General features: G+C 42.9%; 1 protein-coding gene across 2 annotated transcripts in view; it reads left to right on the top strand.

Moving 5' to 3' along the window:
* MAP3K2 (mitogen-activated protein kinase kinase kinase 2) overlaps nt 1-23,788 on the top strand; it is a 2,021,635-nt gene that overhangs the window by 766,738 nt on the left and 1,231,109 nt on the right. For both annotated transcript variants that reach the window (XM_044075108.1, XM_044075107.1), the window contains exon 7: nt 6,497-6,596. In XM_044075108.1, coding sequence (XP_043931043.1) covers nt 6,497-6,596 — 100 coding nt within the window. The remainder of the gene's footprint in view (nt 1-6,496; nt 6,597-23,788) is intronic.

Below are 23,788 nucleotides of genomic sequence, written 5' to 3'. Positions count from 1 at the left end.
TATCATACTGAAATGTGCTCCCACCCTGGTCTTGCCCCTGCATCCCAGACCAAAGTCCAGGATTTGCTCGAGAGATAGCACAGGAATTCATGGCTTTCATTAAATCCAGAGAACCCTCTCAATCCTCTTCTGTGGTCCCTCCAATGCTGACTAAAGGAACAAGGGAAGTAGCCTTCCAAGAGGAGGAGGACGACTCCTTATCCTCTGAAGGATGAGGAAGAGGCCCTTATTTGTGTCATTTACAACCCCAGACCTACCTTGACTCAGATGATACTCTTGTCTTCAGCTTCCCCACCCTATGACCTTTCCTTTGGTGACATTTTCCCAGTTAAAAGCTTTTTACTTTGTGTAAAGTAAGCAGTTCTCCCAAACACAGACTCCGAACAGGGAACTGTTAAGCTTACCTTCTCCTGTACTATTGGCTGTTCCTCCAGCACATATTGTATTAGATGATGATTTTGAGCATATAGCCCTACACTATGACTCCCTGCCACCTGTGCCCTGGAAACCAGACCGATTTTACAGAGTACTTGACTCTCCCACACATTTCTACAAAAATCCCAAAGCCGAGCCCTCTGTAGTTTCCACTGAATCTACTGAAGGGGTTCCCAAAGGATTGTCCAGGCATCCCTTACCTAATGACAAGGGAAGCAGACTACTGGACAGTTTTGGCAGGAAAACTTCTACCTTTGCAATCCTAGCCATGATAGCTTTAAATTAACAATTCCATATGATAAAATACTTGGAATCACTTCAAGATAAAATGATTGCAAAAGATGATTCAATGTCGGATAAAACCTTGTATAAGGAGGTGCATGACATTACTATAGAAGGTCTATCGGTAACCAGACACTCCCTGAAATGTTGATAAGGATGTCTTAGATGTTTCTTGCAGACCAGATGCCACAGGTTCGGTTATGCACAGGCATGCATGGCTCAGAACTCAGCCACTGTCATACCAAGTAAAAGCAGAGTTGTTGGATATCCCAGTAGACAAAAAGGTTCCTGTTTGGACCTCCAGCTGAACAAATCTTCGAGAAACTATATAAAAAAGACAAATTAAAACTGTCAAAGAATTCTACTGGTCCCCGGCCCAGAGGTACCGTAGAAACTACTCCTTTAAACCTTGGCACTTTCCACCTAGGCAAGAGTTAGAAGAGGCCTGCTCATAGAAAAAAGAGCAAGGCAGTCTAGATGATGGCAAGCAATACAGCCACAGAGATAGGGTGCCACCAAACAACGTGCCCAACACAGAGAGCAGCAGTGATTCTGCTACCCCTCCACCCCCCCCTTCCGGACCCCTGATAGGAAGGCTTCCCCTGTTCTTAAGCCCATGTAAAACCATCACAAAGGATCATTGGGTCCTCAGCATTATAGAAAAGGGATACTACATCCAATCCAGGGAAATCCCACTCTTTTGGGGACATACCAAGACCTGCAAAGGAACCAGCAAACCTCTTACCCCCTGATTATGAAAGATTCATTGCATCAATGGTCCCTACAATCAGCTCCCCCAGGTGAAGAGGGAAAAGGCTTTTATTCAAGAATCTTCCTGGTCCCTAGCTAAACAAATTCCTGTATGTGCCGAAAATCAAAATGCTTACTTTGTAGAAGCTGCTACTCATGATTTTTCTGGATGCCTCCATGATCACTGTCGATCTAAAGGATGCTTATTATGTTCCTGTAGCAATTGGTCACAGAAGATGCCTGTGATTTGTCACCTCAAGCTCCCACTTCCAGGTTTGTTCTCTACCATTTGGTCTCTGTACGGCCTCAAGAGTATTTACAAAGTGATTGGCTGCCTGATAGCACATTGCAGAATGCTGAAGGTACACATCTGTCCTTACCTGGATGACTGTCTCAGCTAGAGAAGATCCGCCTCAGAGACCCTGGATGCCCTCCAGACCTCTGTAGACTGCTTCCAAATGGAGAGCCCCACTTTAAACGTACAAAAGTTTCAGATGCCACTTTAAAGATACTGTTTCTTGGGGGCCTTGATAGACTCTATCCAACAGAAAACATTTCTCCCAAGGACAGAGTGGTTTTCCTGACAGATTTGAGCAACTTACTCACAAAACAACTCATCTTAGCTAGAGCTCTTAGGATCTTAGGGTACATGGCTTTATGTATACTGATGGTCCCTTTATCAAAACTACCCATGGGGAAACTGCAGTGGCTTCACAAAAATGTCTGGGAGCAACACTCCACTTCCTTAGAAACCCTTTTACCCTTGCTCCCATGCCTCAAGAAGGAATTCCTATAGTAGAAGAACATCATACAAAAGAACCCAGGAGCAGCCTTCATGCTTCCTCAGGCAGACAGGTCTGTCAATGCAGACAGCTCAGATGTAGCTTAGGGAACCCACTTAAGCCCTCTGAGGGTGCAGGGCATTTGGTCCTCACAACAGAGGAAGATTGCATATCAATCTGAAGGAATGCTAGCAGTTTCTTGCCGTAAACGCTTTCTGACAGCATTTAAGCACAGGAACTCTACAAATGTGTACAGACATTATCACAGTCATGTGGTACATGAACAAGAGAGGACTTTGTCTTGTGCAGTGTGCAGGGTTACCAGAAAGATTTGGATGTTCACCCAAGACTTTGGAATCAATGTCATAGCATCGTGCATCCCAGGCCACCGCAATCTCCTTGCAGTTTCCCTGAGCAGGGACTTACTAGATCCAAGCAAATGGATGTAGAAAAGGAAAGTATTCCTGCATCTCACCATTTTGTGGGGAATCCCCTGTATAGAACTTTTTGCCTCTTTCTACACTTACAAAGATCAGGACCAGTAAACTCAGTATGATACTGGTAGCCCCCTTCTGGCTCAGAGACCGCACTGGTTCTCTCTACGCCTCCCCCTCAGTGAGGGGAGGTTTTGCATACTCCTAAAGAACATAAACCTCCTTAGCCAAATCAGGGGATTGGTCTTTCACCCTACCCAGGCTTTGCTCAGTCTAGCTGCCTGGCGTATTAGGTCATGACACACACCTCAATGCCTTGGCCAAAAGAGGTGCTATTTATTCTAAAGGAGGCAAGAAAGCCTAATAGTAGAAAATCATGCATGGCAAAATGGAAGAGATTTTTCACTTGATTTCACAGCTGACAAACTATCCCAGCTCAAGCAGATATCAATTCAGTCTACTTTACTTTTCACAGCTGTTTGAACAGGGCCTTTCTTATTCTAGCGTAAAGTTCCATGCTTCTGCTATTTCATCTTGCTTGAAGATTTCTCCACCACTCTTCTGTCACCCCCACATGAAACTGTTTTTAAAGGGGTGGTTCACTTGAGACCTCCCAGAAGGGACTCCATTCTAGGATGGACCTAAATAATGTTTTGGAAAAACTAACCCTGCTACTCTCTGAGCTGGCTGCTACTGTGCCTCTGAAGATGCTCACCTGGAAAACAATCTTCCTTATAGCCATCACTTTGACTAGAAAACTCTGAGCTGCAAGCTGTTGTGTATAGAGCCCTTTACTGTCTTCCACAAGGACAGGGTAACACTTAGAACAAACCCATCATTCATGCCCAGTGTGGTTTCAGAACTCTACCTATAACCAGGCTATATCTGTCTGTCAGTCTTCCCAAACCTGCAGGACAAAGCATCTTGCACTTACTAGACATCCACAGGCAGATCAGGTAGTACTTGAACAGAGCAAAGGCTACAGACAGAGCACACTAGTTGCTGGTATCCTTCGTAGAGGGGGAAAAAGGGCAAGCCTGTCTCAAAGCAGCCAATCTCTAAATGGACTGCAAACTGCATCAGATTCTGTTGTGCACACCATGGAAAGCCTCTACCTGACCACATTAGAGCCCATTTTACCAGGACTGAGGCAACTACCACTGCTTTCCTCAGAGGCGTTTCCACTCAAACCATCCTAGAGGCAGACTGTTGGAATTCTGTTCACACCTGTACTAAACACTTTAACTTAGGACATTTTGCCAGGGCAGAGTTCGTCTCTGCCATCCTAAAAAATATTTCCTAATCCTACAGTAATCTCCACCCTCAGAGTAGGTTTGGGAATCTTCACAAGGAATAGTACTGTAGCATTGACTACATAGAATATAGTACAGTTGTGTCCTACTTAACATGAGTATAGATGTTCAAGTAGATCAGTGTTGCAGTACATATTTCCACCCTCCTACCCCTCGGCTATGTATGGACCAGCTCTTTTTCCTCTTTTTGCATATAATCCCTTTGGCTCATCCATCTGTACTTGTGCTTCCTTCTCTTTTGCATTCGCAACCAGCAGCAGACAGCTGGGAAGGTTGTGCTGCCTTCTGGCATCTAATTTCTTTTCTCGGCTTAGAAAGACCTGAAGATGGTGCTGATGGATCCCCTTCTTATACTGTGACATCCAGGTGTTGGTCATTGAATGTCTGTCAGCTGAGGATGATGGCAAGACTCTGGAAATCGGGCTGGTCACAAGCTTCTGTATGGCAGGAAGTCCTGAGGATTAGTACTGCGTTATTGATCTACTTGAACATCTACAGTTATGCAGTTATGGCAAGTGGGACAGAACTGTACTTTTGCCTTCCTGGTCTTCCATTTGCCCTGCTGACGATCCTTTAGTCAGTTACTACAGACACTTACTTCAGAACTGGCAGGTGGGGGTGGTCTCAAAAGGGATAAAAGTACAAGCTCTGTGGACTCCAGTAGACAGAAAGAAACATGTAAATGTCAGAGAGGGAGGTTTTCATTGCTTTACTAGCCTTTGTGCTTTCTCACTGATATCTAAAGGTTCAGAAGGACTCTCCAAAAATTACAGTGGTGACTCCCTTCTGGCCACGGCAGTAGTGGTTCTCTCTCTTTCAGTCTGGCCAAGGGCAAATATCACAAGCTTCCTCACAGACTGGATTTATATCACACAAGACCAGGGGAGTTTGATACATGCCATTCTGCAAACTCTTTCACTAACTGCCAAGATGATCGAATTTTGATACATTTTTTGGCTTTTTCCCCCTAGAGGACTTACAGTAGGTAATAAAGGGTGTGAAAAAACTGCTACTAGAAAATCATATATGTCTAAGTAGATGAGATTTTTCTAGTTGGTCCCAGTCAAAGAAGCAGAATACTCTTCAGGCCCGACTGCCTCTTGTCCTTGATTATTGTGTGAGTTACTGTCTAGAAGACTGGTGTACTCCTCTATCAAAGTACATTTGTCAGCCATTTCTGCTAGTTTGCCATTAGACTCCCCTTTTCTAATAATTCTTGCATTAAAACAGTTTTTGAAAAACGTACTGTGTTTCTATTTGATCCAGTTCATTTGGCTGATTTGAGGTTAACATGGAAGACTGTTTTGCTGATTCAACTGACATATGCTAAGGAAAAATTCTGAGTTACAAGCTCTTACAATGAGTTAATCCTACCTCATTTTTCAGTGACAGAGTTTCTTTGAGAACAAATACTACCTTTATGCTTAAAGGTGTCTCACAGGTTACTTTAAGCCACACTATTCATGTCCCTGTTGTCTTTCCTGATCCAAAGAACAAGGATGGATTTTTTTTCTCTGTATATACATAGGTAACTCTGAAACAACTTAGACAAAACTTGACCTTTTGGGAAAACTTAACAGCTGCTTGTCTCATATGAAGGTACAACGAAAGGATGAGTGTTGAGCAGAATGTATTGATATGTTTGTTTCATTCTGTTGTTGTACCCATCACAATAAGCCACTACTGGGCAATTATTTATACTCTAGAAGTATTCCAGAGAAAGGAACTTGATCCTCTGTGTACACTTTTAGAAAGCAATATAAACTGGATTCCTTTTCTAGGACCAAAGCAAGTTTTGCCAGGTCTGTTCTTCAAAGGCTCCTGGAGCATTAATTATTGACCTCCTGCCTTTTTTCTTCTGTATGCTTTTGTAATCTGCTTTTATAGTTTAGGCTACTACAGTGGTGATCTCTTTATCAAACATATTACAGCTGTGTAAGTAAACTTACCATAGCAGTAGATGTACTAAGAGATCACTGTTGTAGCCACCCCTCCTTCCACCCTTTTCTTTCTTGGGTTATTTTGGTGTTGCTGGAGTGTGGACCTTTACCACTCCTTGTTGCATATAGTTACTGTTTTGTTGCTTCCCACTTAGACAAAAAAAGTGTCTGAAGCGTTTTATGCCCAGTGTCCTTTTATAGAAGCACTGCCTGAGCTCCTGACAGTTTGAGCACATGAAAGTTGTGCAAAGCATTATAAAGCTGGCTGGATGCACGAGGTAAAATTTGTATAGGCTGCAATGGTAGTCTGTTAGAACATTTACTGTTCTGCTAAGTTTACTTGCAAAACTTTTCCCTTATAAGGAAAAATCAGAATTAATTTTTAATAAAATGTCTTACTACCTACCTTAAGATGTTTTTTTTCTACTTCAGTGTGTTCTTGGTTCCAGTTTGCTCCCAAATTTAATCTAGTGTTAGATATTGAATATTGCATAAGACTTAAACATAATGTATTATTTGGTTTGTGTAAGCATTCTAAGTAGTCTTAATTATTTCAACAGAATTCTCCAATTTCCCAGACCAGTCCGGCTTGAGGATCTTATTTCCAAGGCTAAAGTTGCTTTTGGGCAACCCATGAATCTTCATTACACAAATAATGAGGTATGTTACGCATAACCAGTGTTCATCCAGGTAATTTTAAAATGAAATGTTAAATGTTGCTTAAGAGGTGTGTTTGGGGCTAAACTGCCAGAACTCTGAAGGGATATTTTTAACTACCAGATTATGTACCTTGACGGCAGCTTGACTGTACATGAGGAAATGCAAGAATTTCTTAGTATCCACTTAAGGTTTTCCTTCTCTTTTTTTGTGATCTTAATTGGTGTACTTTGATGCAACTGCCTGGTATATTGGTTAGTGTTTATTGATGTTTTTCACTGTAAAATATTAATTTCCAATATCTCACATTTTGTCTGTTACCTAGTGTTAACATGTGCTCCTGGCAGACTTTCGAAAGTCAGTCTTGAGGATTGACTGCTGGTGAACATCCAGTCATCTAGCCTGATGTCCAGTGTTAGATTTCCGTAGAGTGGAGCTGGTCTTTTCTTCTTGCTAAGAACATCATTTGTAGAAAAGACAGCAGCCTTTTCCATCTTTTTTTTTTTTTTTTTCTTGCTGTAGCAGGGCAGATGATACGATTCGATGTCTCATCCAGGTTACTTCCAGAGCCATGTAGTAAAGTTTCTTGGATGTGAATATTGCAATTTTTGTTGCCAGTTTGTTGTATTATTGTTTTTCTTTGGCTTCATTTTTGGTTGTAATTTTAAAGGTTATCTTGAGGCTGAAGACATACATGGAAAAGCTCACCAACAAGTGTGCCATTTAGGCTGATTACACCAAATGGTATCACCTTCAGTGCCTTTGTTATAATCTTGGGAGCAGTATGCATTCATTAAAAAAAAAAAAAAAATCACATTGCTGGAAACCTCAGGGCCTTTATTGAACACCAAGTTTCTTTAGGCCAAGAGACATCTCTCTCCTTTTCTCTAGGAGAGTCTCTATCTAATGGTTGGAGCAACTGGAAAGAGCTTCTGGGTGGGGGGTAGCTGGGAGGATTCTACGGGTGGGGATTTTGAAGCCTAGGTTTCCCCATCTGCTTTGCAGGTGCCCATCCTAATGAGGTACAAATTTGTCTGCCCCATACCTTTGCTGGCATTACCCCTTTGGAGGCACAGTGGCAAACTGCCATAGTAGACAACCTTCCTTAAACCACTGTATTCCAGTACTGATGGATTATCTTGGCGAGGTAACCTGATGGTTGACCAGTGTACCAAAGCCAAAAACCTGTATTCTGCTGCAGCTGGCATATGACCTAAGCCCCCATGGGTGTAGGGGTACATAAGAGGAAGTAGGAATGTAAGATCATTGGACCTTTGCCACCAGTCCAAATGCAGGATCTTCACTCAGTCTGTTCACTGTGTTGTTGTTGGCTGCTAACATTGCCTAGACTTGTTCAGATAAGTGCCCTGTTGGGTAGCCTTCTTTTTCCTGTATTTTTCTCAAATAGAAAATGAAAGCCAAGAGAGGTGTGTGTTTGTGAAGACATACTTTTTAAGGACCTCCACTTTGTGTTTATTCACTCTAGGGGTTGAACGCAATTACATAAATTGTAAGATCCATCAGTATTTTTTTAACTTTCCGTACTGTACTTTCTTCATTAAATATAAAAACTCAATTTCTGAAGTGCCTCGAGCAAACCAAAATGGCATAAACCTCAGCCTCGGACATCCCACTTGCAGCAAAAAGGAAGTTCAAGAAAGCCAGTCAGATCTGGATGTACCTGTTGAGATGCTGCAGGAATGTATGGCATGTCCAACTGTTTCTTGGGCACCTTCTACCACAACCCTGTCAGTGACCAGCATGGTTGTCTGACTCTAACATGCCCGACAAGACTGTCCATACTAGTGCAGTTGAGAGGGGTAAACTGAGGTTGACCATTTCAGAGGGACTGGAGCTCATTCCTCAAATGTTTAGGGGAGGACTTGGAACATAGGTCTGTCAAGGTTCCAACTAACCAAACTTTGGGAGAGCAAATGTCATGTCATCCTTACAGAGAAAAAACAGAAAACTAAAAAGGTTTCACCCTCTCAGACATTTCAGGAAAAGGAGTGGGTGGAGTTCGCATAGGGCCTATACAATATTGCCTATGTCAATATTGAAGCTCCTCTAACAGTCAGTATTATTACTCCATTTTTCCCTTATACCCAGTATTCTGCTGAATGTCCATCCTGAAATTCATTTTGTTAAATTCACATGCTCAATTCTCCAGCTCTCTCTCTGTCTTGCAGCATTGCTGTTTGAATCCTACATTTCCTAAAATTCAGTAATCTCTGCTTTTTGCTTATATTTGTAAGGTAACTTACATTCCATGATAATATGGACAGAGTAACCATAATGATAGAAAGCTGTAACTTCCAGCTATTACATGTAACAGTTATCTTGAATGGATATATCCAGTTTTTTTCCAAACACCTTTATTGAATTATCACTTGTGACATAGGCAAGTTTGCATTCATATAAAAGTAATCAAACTGTATTAACATAAATATTATACAGCAGAAATATTATGTACACATTTAATGTTTGATAGGCTGATCTCTTATGTAGATGTTCTTCATCTCACATTGCTGCAGTCCTTACACTTGCGTAGTCCGCTGTCCTCGGTCGGCCCGAATATCAAAGTATTAGGCTGACGTCGGTCAAGGCGCTTAAGACTGACATCAGGACGTCAGGGTACAAATGCGCATGACCGACGTCATATCCTCAGTCTTTTTTGCCGCATGGTCCGATGCAGAAGCAGCGTTGCAAGTGCCGTTCGGCGTTCTGAAATTTTTCGAATTCGGAGTTTCAGACCGAGTCAAAGTTGGCTAAGTACCCCGTTGGGGAATATTTTAGTTTTTTGTTGCCTCAGTGGTTTACCGGATGTCAGAAAAAGTGAATAACTGTATTTCTTGTGGGAAACAGATACCGCATAGAGATTATCATACTTTGTGTATTCCTTGTTTGGGGCCTGAGCACGACGTTGTTGGGTGTCGCTTTTGTGCTAGGTTCAATAAGCGCACTATTGCGAAGGTTAGATTGTGCAAGGTTGGTCTTTGGGAAGCGGTGCAATTATAAGATGCCGTCGGATGCTCCGACGCTTCTTCGAAGAAGCGCAAAGACAAGGCAGCTAAACCCAGGCAAGAAGAGTCGTCCGTACCGGACGCCCGGTTCTTAGAGGCGTCAGTAGAACCGGTGGTTCGCGGAGGCTTCTCTGGAGTCCCAGGGGAGACTTTGTTATTGCAGGATGTGGCCTCTCAGGAGGCAGGTCAGGCTGAAGGGGCTTCTCAGGTTACTTTACTCCCTCCCTTCCTAGGGTGGTTAGGCCCTCTCCTTCTGTTTCTAAGGCTTCTCCCAGAGGCAGGCCAGGTTTAGCGTCTGTTGGTGTCACTCCTAGTTCTTCAGGATCTGTGCCCAAGAAGCACATGCTTAAAATGGCAGAATATTTAATTACTTTGATTAGAGGTTCTTTGCCCCCTCCAGATAAGAGGCCTAGGGTGGAACCAGAGTTGGGGAGTTTTGAGCAGGCTTCAGATGTTTCAGAGTCTTCGGCTGAAGACTTGCAGGAGTACTCTCCTTATTCTGATTCTGATGCAGATGATTCGACTCCTTCTGCTTCTCCTCCAGAGGATTTTTCTTTTTCAGAGACTCTTCATTCCATGAGGGAACATTTTAAGTGGGAAGGTCAGGACTTCTCTGATTCCAGGAAAAGGCTTAGGGAATTTTTGTTTTTACCCCAGCATAGGCCTTTGGCTATACCTCCTGTTCTGGATGTTGTGGAAGATGTGTTTGCGGAGGCTTCACTTAATCCTGATTCTTTGCCTCCTGCTCCTGTTAAACCGGATAGGTATTATAGGGTGCCTGAGGCGCATAAATATCTTTATAAGAGTCCTAGGGCGGACCCAGAAACTGTTAGTCAGGGACCTAAGGGTGTCAAGGCCTCTGTTGTAAAAAATCCGGTTCCTCCAGATAAAGAGGCCAGAGCTTTGGATAGATGGGGAAAGAAAGTCTATACTTCTTCCACCTTAGCTATGAGGGCTTTGAATTGCCAGTTTCACATGTTGAAATATCAAAACTATCTTCTTTCTCAACTGAAGTCTAAGGTAGATGCTCTGGCGGAAGGCATTGAATGTAAGGAATTACAAGATTTGGTACATGTCTCTGAACAGGTGGGTAAGCATTCTTTACAATGTGGTTTTGATGCTGTACAGGCCTCGTCTAGGGTGGCTGCCACTGGGTCAGTTCTTCGCAGGCACGCCTGGCTGAGGGATCAGAATTTATCTGAACATGTTAAGACAAGGATTTTGGATGCTCCTTTACAGTCTGATGTGTTGTTTGGTTCACCTGTGGAGTCAGTCTTGAAGAAAATGGAAGACAAGGCTAAGTCTATGCAGACTGTTAAAGATTTTTTGCAAGTACAGCCTCCGAAGTTTAGTAGGAATTGGCCTGCTAAGGGGTGGACGTACCCTTCTTATGATTCACAGTCTAGGGGTAGATCTAGACGTGGGAGGGGCAGAGCTCAGAGCTCATTCAGACCTAGAACAGGGAGTTCTCCTGCACAATCTTCAGGTGAGGGCAGGGGCCAGTCCTTTCGTAAACAGGCCCAATGACCTACCTTTTCAGCTGCCAGATCCTTCTTGCCTGGCAGCACCTTTGGGAGGAAGGTTGGCACTCTTCAGGGAAAATTGGAGTTTTATTACCCAAGACAGATGGGTATTGGATATCATACACCAAGGTTACAGGTTTTATTTCCATACCTTGCCTCCTTTCAAAGGCATGCCGGACGTTCCTCCTCAGCAAAGACTAGAGGCTCACAAACAAATTTCTCTGCTGCTCCAAATAGGGGCCATACAACCAGTCCCTCTGCCAGAAGTGGGCCTAGGATTTTATTCTCGCCTGTTCCTAGTACCAAAGAAGGGGAACATGTGGAGACCAATTTTGGATTTATCTATCCTCAACACTTATCTGGACATTCCCAAGTTCAAAATGTTGACGTTACAACAGCTTTTACCTCTGCTGGGCAAAGATCACTGGATGGTGACTCTGGATCTCAAGGAGGCTTACCTTCATGTTCCTATCAGGCTAAGTTGCAGGAAGTATCTGCGTTTTTCGGGCTGGGACTTCTCATTATCAGTTCTCTGCATTGCCCTTTGGCTTATCTACTGCACCCAGAGTGTTCACGAAGGTTCTGGCTCCAGTGATAGCTTTCTTCAGGCTAAGAGGAATACAGATCTATCCTTATTTGGACGATTGCCTGATTCTGGCCCAAGGAAAGGACGAACTTCTTCATCATTTGCAATATGTGATAGCAGTGCTAAGATGCCTGGGGTATTCTGTGAACGAAATAAAGTCCAGTCTAGTACCCTCTCAGGACATGTGCTTTCTGGGTGTGAGACTGAATACAGCATCCCAGATGGCCTTTTGACCCCGGACAAACAAAAGAATCTTTCTCTTTACTTCCATCAATTGTCTCATCAGTCCAGGCTGACTGCAAGGACAGTCCTTCAAGCCTTGGGGTTCATGGCATCTTGTATTCTGGTGCTTCCCAATGCCAAACTGCATATGAGGAAGCTACAATGGTATCTCAAAAATGTATGGACACAGCACTGCCAAGATATGGACACTGTCATTCAGATAATACCTTGCATTCAAAAGGAATTTTTGTGGTGGGCTCAGGAATGTCACCTAAACAAGGGACTCTCTGTGACCCGGCCAGAGGCGAGTCAGATTCTAACGACAGATGCCTCAGACAAAGCTTGGGGAGCTCATCTAAATGGAAAGTGGGTACAAGACACGTGGCCTGCCAGACTTCAACATCTACATATCAACTTGAAGGAGATGTTAGCAGTCCAATTTGCATTAATAGCTTTCAAGGATTTACTTCTTCCAGGGCAGGTGTTGATTCTAACAGACAACACAACTGTCATGTGGTACATCAACAAGCAAGGGGGAACACATTCTTATCCTCTATGCAGACAAGCAATGATTTTGTGGGAGACGGCTCTCAGTTTACAGCTAAATCTTCAGGCAAGGTTTCTGCCGGGAGCACAGAACTCCTTAGCAGATGTGTTGAGCAGGCAAATTATGGATCCCCACGAGTGGAAATTGGATCCTCATGTATTTCAGAAGTTGACAGTGTTATGGGGAACTCCAGACATAGATCTGTTCGCTTCTCCACTAAACTACCAGCTGCCAAAGTTTTGCACAAAAAGGTTTCATCCCACAGCTTGGAAAGTGGATGCTCTTTCATTCAATTGGAACAATCTTCATGTGTATGCCTTTCCACCTCTGCCTCTCCTCCCAAAGGTACTCCTGAAGGTCAGACGGGACAAGCCAAAGATGATTTTAATAGCTCCAGATTGGCCTCGACAGCACTGGTACCCATTACTGAGAAGTCTGGTACGGAGCCTCCATGGCCTTTGCCTTCGATTCCACACCTGCTGTCTCAGGAGAACAGTCATTTACTCAATGTCAAACTTCACTCTCTTCACCTGACAGCCTGGCATATTCTGTTTTAAACCCTGGAGGGTCTCAGCTTCCACAGCAAGTTTTGAATGTTATTTTGGAGGCCAGAAGGCCTAGTACAAGGAAAGTGTACAGATAAATGGAAGAGATTTTTATTTTGGAGTACAGCAAAGGAATTTGATGTTTCTAAGCCTAATTTAAGTGTGGCTCTTCAATATCTTACTGAGTTACTGGACAAAGGTTTGTCCTTCTCTTCTATTAAGGTTCATGCTGCAGCAATTTCTGCTCACTATGACTGTGACCCACCATTGTTTTCTCATCCTTTGTTTAAGCAATTCCTTAGAGGGGCAAAGAATATAAGACCCCCACGGAGAGCTCCTACTCCTGCTTGGGATCTCAATTTTGTGTTGGAGAAACTCACTCTACAACCTTTTGAGCCTGCAGCTACTGCTGAGTTGAAATATTTATCATGGAAGACTGCTTTTTTGTTGGCCATTACCTCTGCGAGAAGGGTTTCTGAATTACAGGCCCTTATGGCAGTTGAGCCTTTCTTAATTTTCCATAAGGATAGGGTATCTTTGCGTACTAATCCTTCCTTTATGCCTAAAGTGGTTTCTAGTGTGGCTTTAAACCAAACTATTCATTTGTCTACTTTTTATGCAAACCCCCAAAATAAAGGGGAAAAGATTTTGCACACTTTGGATATACACAGGCAGTTGCGATATTATTTGAGCAGAACTAAAGGGTTCAGGCAGTCTCAGCAGTTATTTGTTTCTTTTGCTTTGGGTTCTCAGGGCAAGCCTGTGTCAAAACAAACTATTTCTAAGTGGATTGGGTTTTGTATTGCTTTCTGTTATTCCCATCATGGTAAGGAGATTCCAGCTGGGATTAGGCCTCATTTCATTAGGGCTACTGCCACTTCTACAGCTTTTTTAAGGGGGGTGGCAACTAAAGATATTTTGGAGGCAGCTACTTGGAGTTCAGTGCATACTTTCTCTAAGCATTATCACCTTCCACTTTACTCTAAATCGAGGGCTGGTTTTGCCACTGCAATTTTACAGGGCATTTTGGCAGCTCCTACTGCTTTATAGTTTTGCCATCCTCCCTTATCTCTGCTTTGGGATTCTACCCAAGTGTAAGGACTGCAGCAATGTGAGATGAAGAACATAGTACAGTTTTGTACCTACCATAAATGTAGATGTTCGAAGATCCACATTGTTGCAGTCCAATTTACCCTCCCTCCTTCCCCTCTGTAGTTAGAGGCGGTTGTGTGGTTTGGGTTGTACATATTGTGAATATTGTGAATATTGTATATATTGTACATATGGTTAGTACAAGGGTGGTTGGTTGTTTTTTGCTGTCTTTTGGTTTTTGACCTTTCTGTTTAGGGTCTTCTGACATCTGGGGCAAGAAAAGACTGATGATATGACGTCGGTCATGCGCATTTGTACCCTGACGTCCTGATGTCAGTCTTAAGCGCCTTGACCGACGTCAGCCTAATACTTTGATATTCGGGCCGACCGAGGACAGCGGACTACCCAAGTGTAAGGACTGCAGCAATGTGGATCTTCGAACATCTACATTTATGGTAGGTACAAAACTGTACTTTTCTACTTCTCTTCTCCATTTGACTGTAGGTCACATTTTCAAGACTGCCATGACAGCACTTAAACAAAGAACTAAATAGATTTTCAGAAGCCTCATCTGCTTTTAACTTTCAACATGCTCACAAAACTCTACACATTTTCAAAAAAAACAGTTTATCCCTTGAGATAGGAGCAATTGCATAAAATTTGACAGCACACCTACGGCCACTGCCTAATCTAAAGTTAAAGTTACTCATGCTGCACATGTTAGGGCCAGTGTGCCAACTTACACTGATTGCTATATATTTTTTATCACCATTTCCCTCCCAGATGTGAAAAACGCATTGTATGCTGTATACTTTTATTTTTAGTCATAAGGGAAAAGTGCACAATTTACCATTAAAAAAACTAAATTGTACACTATTCTGTTAAATTCATTAAAAATATTAAGAATGCTGAGTAGGCTACTAATTCTAATTTACTTCCAATGGTTTCAAACATTATTTTTCATTGAACTGCTTGCCACTGTTTCTTTAAATGTTACATTTCTCTCAGCAAAGAGTGCTCAGAACTCTCAAGATTACAGAGCCAAAACAACACCCTCCTTGAAATCGTTCCCAGCACCAAGCTTCTTGGCATTGTTGATGAACTAAAATTTGACACCCACATCCGCTCCGCAATAAAGAAAACCCACCAAAAGTTAGGTCTCCTCTATAGGCACAACCGCTTCCTAAGCCCCTCTACCAGTCAAACTCTTTCATCCACCTTCCTTCTCCCCTCCCTTATGTATGGTGCCCCTCTTTTCACCAATCTCCATCTTGGCCTTCGGTCCAAACTTGAATCCTGCTACCACAAGATCTCCAAATTTGCAACCAATTCAAAAAACTCATCCCACCACTGCCACTCTCTCCTCACCCTCAACTGGCTTAAACTACCCAACTACCTCGGTTACCTACAACTCACTATTGCCCACAAGCTCATCTTTAAACCTGCCAACTGCCCAGCTCTCTCTACTTCCTTAAAACCTTACATTCCCAACCGCTCACTCGTATCCAAAAAACAAAATCTCCTTCAGGTCCACAAACCTGCACGACCTCATGGCCATCTACTGCTGTCCCACTCTTTAGCTAAACAGTGGGACTCTCTCCCCACACACCTACGCAACCTACCTAACAATACAAATTTCAAATCTCAGCTGCTCTCTCATCTTGCTTCCAAAGTGGGAATGCCCTTGCCACACTCCAACTTAAACCCCTCCCTCATTGCACCTTGCACTGACTCATCCAACTACCTCTACTATTACTTCATCCCACCCAAAACAGTCCCTCTCCTACCAAAAACTAATTTTCTCTCTAATATCTATTGTACTATACTCTCCAATCTCAAATATACTATTACCCTCTCCTTGCATAATATTTTCCTAACCTACTAATGGCTAGTAGCTATATATGTTGAAATGTTAAACCTACAATTGAGTTTATAACAAAAATATTCACTTTATGTAAATGTTGAAATTTCTCCATAGCCTTACATATCAGACTCGTTAGAGTAATGGGGAGATAATTCCCAGGGTCTGTAATCACTCCCCCTTTATGGAGAGGCATGACTGTAGCAGTGTGCCATTCGGTAGGGACAAAGCCTGAGATGAGGCTGTGATTGAACAGGGCACACAGATGTGGTGCCAGTTCACTTTGTAGTTTATGTAGAATACATCCAGGGATGTTGTTGGGTTCCATGGAAGCTGTATTCCTTGGCCTTGGACAATAGACCTTTAACTTGTGCTGCAGTAATGCTGGGTGCCTGGCATTCCTCCAGTATTATGATTGGTCCTTTGTTGGGGGGAGGGGAGGGATAAAGTTGGCACTGAATCTGTCGGCCAGTATGTTGGCAATATCTGTTGGCTCAGTATAGAAAGTACCATTGTGCAGTAACTCTGAGCAAACCTAAGTATTGCCGTGGAGATTCTTGATATAACTATAGAAGCCTTTGTGGTTGTTTTTAGTGTCTGCTGCAACTCTGCCTTCATAGCTAGCTTTAGAGGTTTTGATGAGGGATCTCAACTTTTTGTTGAGGCTAATGAGGGAGTTTTTCCAGTCTTGGGACTTCACCTTTTTATGCAACAGTTTCTTCCTTCTGCTGTAGAGTTTATTAATGGCAGGGGGGACCACCAGATTAGCTTCCTTTTTTTGGAGGAGAACGTCTTGGTTCTGTTGGGTATGGCTAGTTCCATTCAATGATGTACTTGCTTGTACAGTGCATCGATGAATGATTTGGCAGTCATGCATCTTTTTTCCATTGACATGGGTGCCGTGAAGTTAGCCACCTCTGTTTTTAGGATCCAAAGTCAGCTTTGGAGAAGTTTTTCATGGTGGTTACCTTTGCGGTGGGTGTGGGTGAAATATGGATTTCCATGGTGATTACTTTGTGGTCAGATCTAACCAGGGAGGAATTGACTATTGGTGTAGAGCAACGGTTGCCCATGTTAGTAATAACCAGGTCAAGGATGTTGCTTCTTCTAGTGGGGGTAAGAATGAGCTGGTCCAGGGCATTGGAACTGATGAATTCCAGGAAGCGTTGGGCCAGTGTATTGGTGCATGAGTAGTTTTCCCAGTTGATGGAGAGGTAGTTGAAGTCACCTAGTATGAGAGTGTTGGGTTGGACCCTAATAGTTTCCAGGGTGCTTAGGAACGTGGAGTGAGAGTCTTGGGACATGGTTGGGGACCTATAGCAGGCTATGACCTGATTCGCTGTCTTACCCAATGTTGGTTGTACCTGAAGTATCTCATATGTGTTCTGCTGGGCTACTAGTCTGGAGCTGTGCATATCTTTTATGAATATAAAAACACCACTGCCTTTGGAGCTTTGGTCATTGTTCTGGGGCCGAAAGGTGTGGAATGAGTTATAGCCTGGTAGCGCAGGGGTGCTTTCTGCTGCTTTAAACTAGGTCTCGGTTACAGCACAGATGTCGATGTGTTCCATTTTGAGGAGTGCTTCGAGCAAGTGCATCTTGAGATTTAGACTTCTAGTGTTGAGCAGTATGACCATCAGATTGCATTTATTTATAGCTGTTATGGTGCTAATTTGGTCTTTGGAACATTGCCTAAAAAAGGCACTATAGGGGTGGCAAGAGCTTTAGCCAGTATCCGGAAACCCAGGGGTGACAGATGCAGACCATCTCTGGCAAAGCATCGAGGTCTGTCAGTAATGTCATTCCAAGCAGACAAGTACTGGATCCCTTTAGAGTGACACCAGAAACTTAGCCAGATGTTGAAGTCAGTCATTTTCTGCTTGTACTGCAGTATCATTCTGGGTTGACGATAGGATGCTGCTCTGGGCTAGAGTCATACCTGCTTGGGCCACATAATCCGAGAGCTCCTCCAGGTCTCTTTTTCATGTAGCCTAGGGAGGTGCATCTCAGATCATTCACACCCGCATGGACAGTGACAGAGTCATATTTGTACTTGTTGTGGAGTGACCGGAGTGTACGTGTTGTGTCAGATTCTGGCATCTGATAGACAGCTGACTGTTACCTTCTCCTTATTCAACCTAGTGCATGGGACATCAGTATCGAGTCACCTATGATTATTGTATTGGGCAAGCTGTTTTGTCTGAGGGGCTTAAGTTGAGGGGCACACTGTGTAGGTGAGCTATGTGTCTTGTGGTTTGTGCTGTGTTGTGGTGGTAGAGTGCGTTTCTGTCTTGGAGGTCTCTGCTGTTTGGGTAGATTTCTGTTGAGAGTCTCCACGAAGGTGGCTGTGTTTTTACGTGAGAGCTGTGATGGTGGATGTTCTGGAGGGCTTATGTATTGCATGTGGAGTGGAGCAGGTGTTGACCTTCTCATCTTGATAAGCTATTCCGGTTTTGGCTTGAGAGTGCATGGCTTCCAGTTTGGTTATATAAGTGCATCTCTCAGAAGTCTGAGTGTTGGGAGGTAGGAGGAGAGGGTTGTCTGTCTGCATGAGGCAGTTGCTACACTGCCTCAGAATGCCCAAGTTCACCAGGTTAATAGGTGAAATCACAAGGAACTGACCTTTAGACATTCCAGGAGGGATGGTCATTATTACCAAGTACTGTAGCTGTTTCCATATATATTCCTTTTACAGGACAAATATCATTCAAGCTGTCTGAGTTTGTACAGTACTGTACTGCCAAACAATTGAGGGGAAACTAATATGTAGACCCTGAAAATTTAAGGATGAAGAATTTATGCGGAGATTCTGAAGTTAGAAAGAAATCAAGCAGTACCTACTGAAAATAAAGAATTAGCTTGTCAAGAATGATGAAAAGAGGGGAGTCGCATGAATGGCAGCTGCCTGGCTACTACTAATGCTGGTCCCAGCACAGCTTCACTCTGTTGGGATACAATACTCCTTTGCTTCTCACCAGAAGCAAAATGTTAGCACCAATCCCAAGAAGAGAAGCAGGGCATGGCCTGTTTAGTGATCCACAGTCTTGTCCCAGGTGATGCAAGGATCTGCAGACTTGTAGCCTTTTTCTGGTACATGCTTTGAATAGCAACCAGACCAATCAGGAACGTTAATCCCAGACACTTACTTTCCAACCAGAAAGAGTCAGGAGTCAATGCACTCTGCTCCTACTCTCACCAGGATTAGAATATAAGCATAGATTCCAAGCTGTCACCTATAAAGCAGTTATAAGTTGTCCGGTCATCAGCAGTCTCCAGGAAATAATGTAACTGCACTCCTTCTCTCACCAGGAGAAAACAGAAGCACTAATCTCAAGATGATGACTACTGAGAGGCAGAATGTGGCCTCTCCAGTAACTGGTGGTCTTGCAATAGATGCTTAAAGGTAAGATGAGAAAAGTGGTTTCTCCTAAACACTGCAGTGTGCACTAGAGGTGTTAGATAGGTAACTTAAGTTTAACCTGTCTAAAAAGTTAAGTTTTAGTGGAGAGTCACTATTTTAAAAGATCAAGATAGATTGAAAGGGGGTGGTAACTTTTGTATTCTGGTACTATGGAATACAGTAGGATGGCAATAAATTTAAATAGTTGAAGGGGAGGGATTTCACAAAATGATAATTTTGTGCTTACTCACACCAGCCAGTAAAGGCAGAGAGGAAATGAGATGTATGGTCAAATTAACATAAGGGGCAGGCAAATAGAAAGACAGTGGTGTTTAAGAACACAACAGTAATCGGCTGGGAGGGTGGGAAAAAATTCTGTCTGACTCACAAGAGACAGAGCTGTGGTCTCTTTTCAAGTTTTAATATACAGTTAAAAGCACAATACAGATGAAAAACCTACAAAATGATATCACTTTAGTTGCAAACAGTTTACATCACAGACACCATTGAAACAACTGTAGTTGTAAACATTATACATCACTTATATACCATCCAGTCATTGTCAGTTGAGCATTATTTGGTCAATCAAATCCTGTCTCTTAAACCTTGTTCATGCTCTGCATATATTGTTCCCACAATTCCCATTTTTTCAATGTAGTTTGCTCCTTCCCTTTTCTAAAGATCCCAATTCCAGTTGTTTTATCTCTGTTACTGTATTCACGACTTCTAGTAAAGTTGGTCTAGACTTTGATTTCCATTTTCTAGTAATTGCTTTTTTGGCAGCAAGGCTTTACTATGTCTAGGCAATTCCGATTCTGTAGCATAACTCAAAAAAAAAAACTAATCTCCCTAGTCAGTCCAATCTGCTGACCCAGCATCTCCAACAGAGTGGTCTGCAGGGAATCCCAAAAGTCTGCCAGCTCATCACACTCCCAAAAAATGTTCCTAGCCACCTCATTCTTGGCCGTCACACCTCCAACAATTGCTATCCACCCGAGGAAAAATTATTTAGAATCTACTTTGGGTATAAAAATATCTATGTAAACACTTCCAGGCAAAGATCCTGAATCTTCTAGACTTTGTTGCATATTTGGAAAATATACACATATCCCCCCATTGTCTCTTTGTGAATTGCTTATCCAGTCTCTCTTATTGTTCAGTCTTCTGGGATATATCATTTTCTCCATACTACTATCAGTACCCACAGGAGCCATTTCTCCCCATCTTAACCAACATCTTTATTATATCTGCTGTGACCTCATTTGAGCTTGCTGCTGTCCCCTAACTTCAGTTTCCTTAGTACTGATGTTCTTCGTGTTTCACTGTTGCAGTCATCACATTTGGGTTATCTGCCTGCAGGTAGCCCTCGGCCCAAATACCAGAGTCTTGGGATTTCTACGTCAGATGCTGTCACCTCATCCATGACGTCAAGTAGTCAGGGGTGTAAAACATGCAGCTGATGCTATTACATCAGCTTTTCTTGCTGCACGGGAGCCTGAAGCAGAAGCAGCTCGCAAGTGCCAGTCGGCACCTACCTGAAATTTTTGTTTTTCGAGTTTCAAACCTGAAGTCTTCTAAAGCTAAGTGCCCCATTGGGATCCTTTTTTCTTGCTCTAACCGATGTCAGAAAAAGTTAACAATTGTCTTGCCTGTGGACAGCGAATACCTCATAGATTTTCATTCTTACTGTGTCATCTGTTTAGACACAGACCACGACGTCCCTTGCTGTCAGTTTTGTGCCTTGTTCAACACCCGAACTATTTGTCATCAGGCTATTTTTGTCTCTAAATTCTTTCACTCTCATTCTCCGTATTTTGAAATGGCGAGGGTAAGCCATCTGACTACTGACCTTCCGAAAAACGCAAAGGTACAGACAGAGACAGACTGCATAGGTCCGAAACTGCCGACGCTTCCGTTAAGCTAGTAGCCAGTCCGCCGGTACACAGTGAGGCGTGTTCACAGCCCCTGTTACCCTCTTCTGCAGATTTGCAGGCCTCTGCTGAGACCCATTCAGAGTTTGGTATGCCGCGAGATGCTTCTTCGACTATGGAACCTGTGGACGTCTCTATCTCGGATGGGTCCGGAGCCGCGTTGCAGGCACCGGCTTCTGAGGGTGTATTCAGACCTTCTGATGTTCGTATTAAACAGACTACTTCATTATTGACTAAATCTACCGTATTTCTCAGGCCCAGAGTTCGCACTATGCCTAGGAAACCGACGACCAAAGCACATTCTCAAGCTCCCATACCACAGAAACAAATGCTTAGAATGGCTGAAGACCTTATTACTTTAATTAGGGGAAGCCAACCTTCCCCCTCTAAAAGACAAAGAATTAATTTTCCTTCTGATTCTTCAGACCATGAGTCTGATAACTCTGACCCCTGTGATTACCAGGACATCGGCCTCTCCCCCACAGGACCTTTCTTTCGGTGAAACCTTGCATACCCTAAGAGAGCATTTTCGCTGGGAATGCCAGGACTACCCACAGTCCAAAAAGAGACTCAGGGAATTTTTAGACTTGCCTCAGCATAGGCCTCTAGCTATTCCCCCTCTCCTGGATATTGCAGATGATGTTCTCATGGAAATCCAGCCTTACCCCTGATACTTTACCACCTGCTCCTAGAAGGCCTGACAGATACTACAGAGTACCTGACTCTCACAAATTTCTCTTTAAAAATCCCACAGTAGATCCAGAGACCATTTCCCAGGGACCTAAAGGTATTAAGGCTTCTGCAGCCAAAAACCCTAACCCTTCAGATAGGGATTCTAGGGCTCTAGACAGATGGGGGTAAGAAGGTATATACCTCTGCAACTCTTGCCATTAGGGCTTTAAATTGCCAGTTTCACATGTTGAAATACCAGCAGCATATTATTGATTTAATTAAACAAAAAATGTGGTTGATTCCTAATTGTGCAGAAAATAAGGCCTTACACAAGACAATGCATTCTGCAAACAAGTTGGAAAACGTACTTTGCAGTGTGGTTTTGATGCCTTAGAAGCATCTTGCAGGGCGGCTGTTACTGGATCTGTTCTGAGAAGGCATGCTTGGCTGAAGGAACAACTCTTGCCAGATCATGTCAAGGCAAAACTACTTGATGCTCCATTAAACCAAGAATGTCTGTTTGGCTCTAAAGCAGAAGTTCCCTATAAAAACCTGAAATCCTTAAGGTCTTCTCAGAGACTTCTAGTACATACCACTAAACCAAACAACAAGGCTGGCGACTCCCTCTTTTCTAATATTGTTGGAAAAGCCTGGCATCTCCCCCCCAGTGAACTCTCCTCACTTCCCTCACTATCATGCTTCAAAAACAAATTGAAAGTGTTCCTCAGAACACACTGGTTATGCCCCTGTACTAAGCCTGACTAGTTGTGCCTCTGAATACTTTGCTCTTCCTACCCCTTCTACTCATTAACTGTAATTCCTTCCTTATTAACCATAATACTATCTCCCTCTAGAACATCTTGATTGTACTAGCATGCTATGTTATGCCTGTATTCTGCACTGCTAAATTTACTGTGATAACCTGTAATATGCATTGTAAATATGATTTTTTTGTTTAATGTTTCCTTATTTGTTATCTTGTTAATTTCATTGTTCTATCTTGGAGCTTATCTCCCCGGGCCTCTACTGAAAATGGACATGTATCCAGTTAGACTAGCCTGGTCAACAAATGTAAAATAAAATAAATAATAATAAATAATAATAAGTTCTTAAAAAGATGGAAGAAAAAGATAAATACATGTAAACTGTTAAAGATTTCCTACAGGTACAGCCACCTAGATTCAGTAGGCATTGGCCTTCAAAAAACTGGTGCTTTTCAGTCCCTTCCAGACCTTCTCAGCCCAAACCCAGGGGCAACAGACCACAAAGACTACAGTCTCTGTATGCACAGATCTAAACAATGGAGTGCTCCTTCATCAAAAACTGGGAGTGGTAAGCCACCCCCCTATGGAAAAGGTTCACAATGACTTGTCCTTAACCCTTCCCAGCCAAGCCCAAGTATTTGCACCCCTAGGAGGAAAACTCACCTTGCATGCAAAAAACTGGGAGTATATTACCCAGGACCGATGGGTCTTAGAATCTGTATCCCTGGGATACAATGTTTATTTCCACACTCTGCCAACCCCAAGCGGATTAAAACATCACAAACGGCACAACTCAGAAGGCGAATCTTCTACTTTAATAACTTAAAGTGCTTTTCGTTTGTACCAAAGCAAACTTCTTCAGAAGTGAAAGAAATACAATTCTCATGACATTTATAGAACACAGTGGAAGTGACGTATTGGAGCATACATCTCATTCAATTAAAACCCACATTACTACTTAAAACAGTACGTATATATAAATACATTTGACTATTTACACATTAGAACTCGTAACCTGTACATCAAAGC

This window comes from Protopterus annectens, chromosome 6.part0 (genome assembly GCF_019279795.1).
Source record: "Protopterus annectens isolate FY-2018-M chromosome 6.part0, PAN1.0, whole genome shotgun sequence".
Taxonomy (NCBI): domain Eukaryota; kingdom Metazoa; phylum Chordata; order Ceratodontiformes; family Protopteridae; genus Protopterus; species Protopterus annectens.
The sequence above is the reverse complement of the archived record's forward strand: the minus strand, read 5'-3'. Positions and strand labels throughout refer to the sequence as shown.